The following is a 9,109-nucleotide window of genomic DNA, read 5'->3' as shown; positions in this document are numbered from 1 at the left end:
GGAGGACTAACCACCTGCTCTCTAAAATGCCTGTTCAGCATCCAGTTAAAGCAGAAAGATGAAATGCAAGCTTGCCACTGGGGATGGAAGGACGTCAGACGCAAAAGGCAAGATGGGTTTAGAAACACATTTCCCAGCAGCAGAGGAAGCTCAGCCACATCTGCTTGGTGGCAATCCAGAGGCCTCTTTGCCTGTGGCTACTCCAAGAAGGGGGAGGGAAAATGAGCTTGCTTCTCCCTGTTTACATTAATCCTGCTTCCTGTTTGAGTTTTAGGCATGTAAAAAGCTTCTGTTTCCTCAGTTGAGACATTTTAATCCCCAATGAGTATTCTGGGTGAAATTCCCTAGAGGGGACATTCAGTGTGGTGAACAGTGACATCGGTCTTGGGGCACAAAATTGCACTTGGCACTCACTGGTTGGGTGACCCCAGGCAATGTTATTACTTCATTCCTGAACTTCAGTTTCCTCATCTATAAGATGGGGATAATAATAGCATCTGTTTCAGAATCATGAAGATTAAATACATTAATGCAAGGGAGACATATGTGCCTGGCACACAGTAAGCACTAGACGAGTGTGAGCTACTGCTATTGCTACTCACTGTCTTCAACAGGGATGGAAGCTTCACACAGAAAACAGTAGGTTTCAGCCACTCACATGTTCTCCTGGTTCCTGAAACGAGCTGCCCTCACCCCAGTTTGTCCAAGCACATCAACATAGTTGTCCTTTATCTCTGCAGGAGTTCGATTGGAGACAACTGTCCTATGGCTTTCATCTGCGTAACAGAACCGTTTTGGGGGACAAGACAGGAGAGTTTAACCTTCAAACTTGATCGACTTGGATGCATTCCTGTCAATATAAAAGATTCTGTCCGGAGCCGTGGAGAAGCCGAGGCCGGCCCTCCGGCTGTGCTTCCAGCTCATGGCCCGGTCGTAGTCCTGCTGTAGATTCTGCTGCAGGGTGTCGGCCACCTTCTTGCTGAGGGCTATGCTGGGCCCGCCGACCATGTTAGGGGGGCGACTGAATGAAGGGGACAGGTTTTTAAAGCCACCCATGAGTTTGAGAAATTTCAGTTTCTGTTCCTCATTTTCAAAGCCAGCAGTATCCCATTGGCCAAACTGAGTTCCCGTCTGCTTCCTGGTGTCAGAAGCTTCCGTCCTGCCCGACTCACAATCGATCTCTTCTTGCAAGGCCTTTCGCCTCACCTGGTCTATGTGCGCCTTGTCCATGTTGCCCTTCTTTTCCAACACTACCTCCAAGTCCGTGTCTGGCTGCTCCTCCCAAGGCTCTCCTGCTACTCTGCTCTCCTGCCTCTTCTTCTTCCTCTTCAGAGCTGGCTCCTCAGTGTCTGCCTGCTCTGCCTTTTTCTTGGACTTCATTTTCTTCTTCACAGGGGCCTTGGGGTCATCTCCTATTGGGATGTATTCTGGAGCTTCAACTTTGACTGACTTCTTTTTACTTCCTTTCCTACGGCTGCTCTCTACAGACCTGGAGAGCTCAGGGTGCCCCAGGGGGATATCTCCCTCCTGGTGGATTTTCTTTTTCTTCTTCAACTTCATGTTGTGTTCCCTGGGGCTCCCCTGCTTCCATTTCTGTCCCGAGGCTGCCTGCTCAGGGTCGCCACCTTTCCCAGCTGAGTAAGTGTACAAAGCATCCCTGGCCTCACAGAACCAAGGGTCCCTGGCTGAGAAGGCTGTAGCTCCCTGCGCCTTCTTCTCCTTCTTGTGTTTTTTGAGCTTCTTACCAGCTCTGGTCACCCCCTCACCCTGCCTGGGGTCTGGGGAAGTCTTCACCCTTGAGCCAGGGGACACAGACTTTCTCTTCTTCTTCTTTTCCCTACTGAGGGACTCAGATGGACCAAGTGCCTGCTTCCTGGGGCTGGGCGATGGCTCAATCCGTCTGGCACATAACATGGTCTCAGGTTCTAGGGGCTCCTCGCAGATGGTGCTGTGACCCTTCTTTTTCTTCATTAGAGGCATTTCGGATGACTGCTCTTGGACCATATTCTTCGAGGGTGATGTGGCTCTTGTGGGACAAACCTCCACAAAATAACTGTCACTGTTTAAAACCGAGTATTGAGTCTCTGGTTCTTTAACTACCTTCTTTTTCTTCTTCTTCTTTTTCTCTGGGGGCCCAAGGCCCAGGTCTCCCTTGTGAGTCTTAGTGATCATTCCCGAAGGCCAAACTTCCCCACCTCCACGTGAGAGCTCACTCTGCCATCCAAAGTAATTATTGATAGGTAAGGCTGTACTATTGTCGTTTGTTTTGTTTTTTTGGTAGATTCATTGTTTCTTCTTATCCTGCTGGTTTCTTTCGTGATTAGATGACTTTCATTATCTGTATTTTGACTTTTTATTATATTCTTTTTGTATAATTACTACATGACTTTTCCCCCCTTGGGTTATAATGAGGCTTATGTAAAATATCTTAAGATTATAATACCCTATTTTAAACTGATAACAACTTAACTTTGAGAGCATTCCTAAACTTTACAATTCTCCTTTCCTCCATATTTTAGGTTATTGATGTTGCAGTTCACATATGTTTTATATTGCATATCCAATAATGGATTACTGTAGTTATGGTTATTTTTTAACTTTTAAACTAGAGTTATAAGTGAATTATGCAAGATCATTACCACATTAGACAATCTGACTTTGACTATATATTCACCATTACCAGTAAATTTTACACTACCTTCATATGTTTTTACAATGTTAATTAGTATCCTTTTACTTCCATTCAAAGAATTCCCTTTAGGATTTCTTTCAAGGCTGTTCTAGTGGTGATGAACTCCTTCAGCTTTCATTTGTTTGGGTAAGCCTTTATTTTTTCTTTATTTCTGAAGGACAGCTTGGCTGGGCATAGTGTTCTTGGTTGATAATTTTTAGTATTTTGAATATATTATCACATACCTTTATTATAGTTTAATTTTTTTAATCATTTTTTTTTTCTTCTCATCCTCTGTCCCTTGCTATTGTTTTGGGCATATCTATTCTTCCTTGGATACCCTGTAATTCATTGTCCATTCCTGAGATGTCTTTGTTTTTTCCTTCAGTTTTTGTCCTGAGTTTGTTTAGCAGCCATTCATATTTTCCTCTTGTTTTTCCATTTCTATTTTCAGACTTTGAACTTTTGATTTATGCTGTTTTCTCATATCAGCGATTACTTGTTCAATGACATTAAATTCATTTTGGAAAGTCGTGTTAGTGTTTATGTGCCTCATATTTTTCATCTTTTAGGTTTTAATGCATCAAAGTATCTTGATAATCATTTTCTGCTTTACAATTATTGGAATTTCTATTAGATGTTGAGTGTCTTTTGTCTTCTGTTCATGTTTGTGTTAAATTTTCCTGGAATAGCAATAGCAAAAGGGGAGTTTGGATGACTAACTCAGTTCCTTACTTCATGAGTGTTCTCTAATGTTGCTACAGGGAGTGAAGTTTAAAGTTTTTTTTTATTGCTGTTGTTGCTATCCTGTATTTTTCTTAGTTTCAATTCTATGTTGGTTTAGTAGGATATTTTATTTTTACTCACCTTCTTTTTTTCCTTTCATCATCAACAATTCAGGGCTGTCTCCTTCTTCCAGGGAAGGAGTGGTACCCTTCTGTAATGGTTATCTATGGATGCATAATAAATCACCCCAAAACTTAATGGCTAAAAATAATATTTGCTTATGATTTTGTGAGTTAGCAGAGAAGAGCTCAGCTGGGACAGCTTGTCTATGCTTCACATGGTATCCACTGGGCTCACTCATGCCAATGCAATTTGGGATTGAAGATCCAAGATGGCTTTGGTAACCTCTGCTAGGATGACTGGAGGGCTGGGGACTTTCTCCTTGTGGCACTTTATCCTCCTTATGGTACTTTATCTTCCTAGTGGCACTTTATCCTCCTTGTGGCATTTTATCCTCCAGGAATTATCTCCTCTCAAGACCTTTCAACTTCATGTCCTTTTGTGTTCATGTAATTTCCAGTGGGGTAGCTTGACTTCTTCACATGGTGGCTCAGAGTTCCAACAGGTCACAAGGCAAGCTGCAAGGACTCTTAAGGCCTAGCTTCAGAAGTTACATAGTCTCACTTCTTCCACAATCTATGTCTCACAGAAAGTCACAACAGGAACCTGGATTCAAAACTCCATCTCTTAGTGGGAAAAATGCAAAGTCACATTGCAAAAAAAAAAAAAAAAAAAGGCACAAGGGATGGAAGAGTTGTTATGGCCACCTCTGGAAATGTTTCTTAAGTGCTGGGAATTACTTCTCAAGACTGCTGCCTCTAGTTCCATATACTTCCTGAGCTCCTTCCTTTTGAGTCCTTAGTAGTTCCTTTTAAGATTTACCAGGGCTTAGATATATTTCCAGTATTTTCTGACTTGAGGTGAACCTTCTACCTCTGGAGCTGAATCCTAATTGACACTATATGTGTGCCACTACCACCATGACCCAATTCCACGTGTATTCACCTCTCTTCTTTGTATTTCCTACTAACTTCACTCTGTTCTGAGTTCCAGAACCAACTATGCTGATCTTAGATGATTATTTCCTCTTTAAAAATAAAGTTCGTAGAATTTTTCCCAGTTATGCTGCAAATTACCTAATTGTGGGGCTATAGGCCAACTTCAGAGAGAGAGACAGGGAGACAGGGAGAGAGAGAGAGAGCGCGATTCAGATTTAAGCAGCTACCATTATCCTATCTAATCTTACAGTGAGACTCTCATAATTTCATAATTACAAATCTGAGATTGCAGTGTTGCCATTCTGTGTCTTTGAGAACACGTCACATATTGATATCTAAGTGCTACCTTAAACATTCTTATATATTCAAAATATATTTTAAAACTCTTATATTTAAGAACTAGGAAAAACTATATGCAGAATTCTCAGAACATCTTTGGTTTAGATGTCCCCTAAGGAAAAAATTTTAATAAGAGAAAATTAAAATAAAAGCAAGAGATGGAAATATTTCCACTGAATGTTGTCTAGGTTTTTGCTCAATGTATTAATATATTATTGCATTCCACTGAGCAGCACAAAATGCTTTCTAAGTCTTGGTCAGTCACTCGCCTGATAATGCCAAGGAAAAGAAATCTGCCAGATTCCTGAGAAAGGCTATTATTTGCCAGGATTGCTTATCTTAAAAAAAAACAGTCTTATAAGCATTTTAGTATTAAAGTAAACATTTTAAAACTTCACTTATGCTTTTTCCAAGACTAAATTGAGAAACATATAATACTTAGTATCTATCCCTAAACACTATATAAATTTTAAAGTTTCAAATCCTTTTTACTCATAAAACTTTGTTAGCAACCTAAATCCAAGATTTTAAGAATTTTCCCAACTGAATTAATTTTTCTTATTCCAAAAATGAAAATACAGTGCACACAGAAATTAGGTGGTGCTAAGTCAGTGGAGAAAGAATTTTTTTCCTTATTAAAGTCCTCCAGGTAGCAATTGAACATCTACTTAGTGGATTAAAGATAACCTTCTCTCTTTTCCTTGTCTAGGTATAGGTTTGGAGAATGTGTGGCCTTGGGAATAAAGGAAATTTGGCTAGCCTGTCTGGAATGTAGGGTATTACCTAGTTAGGTAGATGAAACATCCTTAATTGTTGACAATGATTTATTGTGTTTCATTAGGATTAAAAATCTCTCATTACTCAAGAAGCAGTATGTGAGTCAACAGCATTGACATCATCTGGGAGCTTTTTAGGAATATAGAATCTCAAGTCCTACAGAATCAGAATCTTCACTTTTAACAAGATCCACTGTTTACTCCTATGCACAATAAAATTTGAGAGTCATTGGCATAATCTGTTTTTGAAAGAGCTGACCCTATGGTTAAAACCATAAGAAAGGTATCTGTAAAAGCATGATTGCATTTAATCATAACTTATAAAAGTTTCCTATTTTTTCAAAATAATGAAGTCCACAAATTGAGTATCATTTAAAGAAAAGATACTGTTGACAATATGCAAAGGTCAGGAAGACAGCCTTTGCCTCTAAAGAACATTACAGACTAGAGCAGAGATAAAAAAAATATGGACATAATCTCAGTACAAGGCACTTAGGGATACTTTCTGTAAGAGAACGATGAACTATTTATTTTTTATTTTTTTGCGGTACGCGGGCCTCTCACTGTTGTGGCCTCTCCCGTTGCGGAGCACAGGCTCTGGACGCGCAGGCTCAGCGGCCATGGCTCACAGGCCCAGCTGCTCCGCGGCATGTGGGATCCTCCCGGACCGGGGCACGAACCTGCGTCCCCTGGATCGGTAGGCAGACTCTCAACCACTGCGCCACAAGGGAAGCCCGAGAACTATGAACTATTAAGGAAGGACAGCCCTGAGAGAGATCAAGGAAGACTACATGTAGGAGTTAGACTTTGAGCCGGTATTTCAGGTATAAACAGAATTAAAACAAAGGGAATGATGGTGAGCAAAACCTTAACAGGCAGGAAAATGTAAGACATTTATCTAAAACACAGGGTACATATAAGGGAACATAAACAAAATCTAGAAAGGTAGGATAAGACCAGATACATTATAGGTTCCTTCCCAATTTCATACTCTCTTCTCATGGTAACAACCAATATCCCAATGTGTAGGGTATTTAAGCAGTTTGTGGTAAAGGAAATGGATTTTAAAACTAGACCAAAGTGGATTGAAACTTTAGCCTCACCTCTTATTAGATATGGGTCCTTGGCTAAATCACTTAAACACTCCAAGCCTCATTGAGCACTAGGTGTATTAATTCATGCATGTAGACTGTTTAGCACAGTGCCTGATACATAATAATTACTCCATAACATTATTTTCTCCTTGTGGGTTTTGACATCTTGTCAGTTATATCACCTGTCAAGTAGAGATGTAAAAATTTCAGATGTACCTTGGTCTTCAATATCTTTGCTCTGGAGTTATAGAAACCCCAAGTGGAAGTGGAAGAGAAGTAAAGAATGTATCACCATGTCTCTGGCAAAAGATATTGTAACAATTCCCTAAGCAAAAGTAATGTAAAATGCCTTAGGCCTTAGATATGGAATAATTTGATGTTAGATGTTGTAACTACAATAAGTATTAAGTGCCAAAGCTGATTTCATTTGTTCATCTGTGAAATGGGAATAAAGCCTACTTCTCAAGGTTGACGGAAGGATAAGATTACATATGTATATTTTTATATCATTCAACACAGGGCCTAGCACATAGTAAACATTCAGTAAATGATAGCTACTATCGTAATGATGATGAGTACTATTATATCAATAAACTAGATAAGTAACATTTATTCCAGTTCTATCTGAGTACACCCCTTGTCAAGCTGCATAACAAAGCAGAATGGAACCTATAAGATTTGACAATGTTTAAACTTTTCTGTCTCCTTGAGCCCTGGAACTCCTTTAGCAGGGTCACCTTGGGAAGTTTCTTAAAATTCTTTGCTGCCTTGCCACTGAAACCATCCTTGACAAGACCATGAGCAGTCTCAGCAAATCCAGTGGCCAAGTCTTGGTCCTCATCTCACTGAACCTTTTGGCAACATTTGATAAAGTTGGTTGCACTCTCCCTGACACACTTCCTTAGCTTCAATGACATCACTTCCTTAGCTTCAATGACATCACTTCCTTTCTCTCCTTTATTTACACTGATTCCTGCTGATTGATTTCAGAGTCATGGCCTTCAATGTAATAATATACAGACATGTACAAAATGTACATCTCTAGCCCTGGCCTCTTCCTGAGCTACAGACTCATCTCACACACTGTCTCCAATTTACCAGCCTATTTCCTAGGGCTACTGTATCAAATTACCACAAACTTAGTGGCTTAAAATAACAGAAATTAATTGTCTCATAGATCTGGAGGACAGAAGTCTGAAATCAAGGTGTTGGCAAGGCTGCCTACCCTCCAAATGCCATAGGGGAAAATCCTTACTTGTCTCTTCCAGCTTCTGGAAACTCCAGGCATTCCTTAGCTTGTGGCTGCATAACTCCACTCTCTGCTTCCAATTTCATATGGCCTCCTCCCCTTCTTTCCTGTGTCTGTGGATTTTCCTCTTCTGTCTCTTACAAGGACACTTGTCATTAGGTTTAGCACATACCCAAATAATCCAGAATGAACTTATCTAGAGATCCTTAATTACATCTGCAAATACCCTTTTTCCAAATAAAGTCATATTCACAGGTTCCAGGGGTTAGGATGTAGACATATCTTTTTTAGGGGCCACCATTCAACCCCCTACACAACTCCTCTGTGAACTCTACTTTCAAATATGTCCAAAATCCAACCATTTTCTACCATCTTCACAGCTTCCAGTCTACTTGAAGCCACCATCATCTCTTGTCTAGACTTGGCACAACCACTTAACTTGTCTCCCTGCTTCTGCATAGTCTATTCTTTCTGCACAGCAACCAAAGTTGTCTTTTAAAATGTAAATAGAATGATATCTTTTCCCTCTTCAAACTTCTCCAGTACTTTCCCATCATACTTAAAACAAAATCCGAAGTCCTCACCAAAGGCCTCCAAGGCCTTGAAGGGTCTGGCCCCTGCCCACCACTCCAAACTCATCTCCTACCACCAGTCTCCCTGATCACTCTGCTTCAGCCACAGAGAGTTCTTGCTCTTTCTTGATTATACCAAGTGTGATCCCCTGGAATCAGGAACATCCTTCCTCCAAATCTCCACCAGGTTCTCTCCGTTACTTATTTCAGGTTGCTGCTCAAATAGCATGTCTTTATTTTTATGTTTTTTCATTACATTCTCAGGACTTGTAACTGGAAGTTTATACCTTTTGATCAACTTCACTCATTTCACCCACCCCTACCCACCCCTACTGCCTCCATCACCACCAATCTGTTCCCTGTATCTGATATCAATGGTTTCTTTTTCTATATTCCACATTTAAGTGAGACCATACAGTATTTATGCCCGCAAGTTCCATACGTGTTGTCATAAATGGCAGAATTTCCTTTTTTATGGCTAAATATATTCCAGTGTTTGTGGATATATTTGTGTGTGTGTGTGTGTGTGTGTGTGTGTGTGTCTATGTCTATGCCACATTTTATTTATCCATTCATTCATCGATGGACACTTAGCTTGTTTCCACGTTTTGCCTGTTCTGAATA

The 9,109-nt window shown here is 40.3% G+C and overlaps 1 protein-coding gene across 1 annotated transcript; it reads right to left on the bottom strand.

Moving 5' to 3' along the window:
- Nucleotides 1-816: 816 nt before the first annotated feature.
- Nucleotides 817-2,181, bottom strand: LOC116753906 (lysine-rich nucleolar protein 1-like). The gene has a single exon (XM_032631953.1). The coding sequence runs from the start codon at nucleotides 2,170-2,172 to the stop codon at nucleotides 817-819; it is 1,356 nt and encodes a 451-aa protein (XP_032487844.1). The 5' UTR covers nucleotides 2,173-2,181.
- Nucleotides 2,182-9,109: the final 6,928 nt, after the last annotated feature.

This window comes from Phocoena sinus, chromosome 5, assembly GCF_008692025.1.
Source record: "Phocoena sinus isolate mPhoSin1 chromosome 5, mPhoSin1.pri, whole genome shotgun sequence".
Classification (NCBI taxonomy): domain Eukaryota; kingdom Metazoa; phylum Chordata; class Mammalia; order Artiodactyla; family Phocoenidae; genus Phocoena; species Phocoena sinus.
The sequence above is the reverse complement of the archived record's forward strand: the minus strand, read 5'-3'. Positions and strand labels throughout refer to the sequence as shown.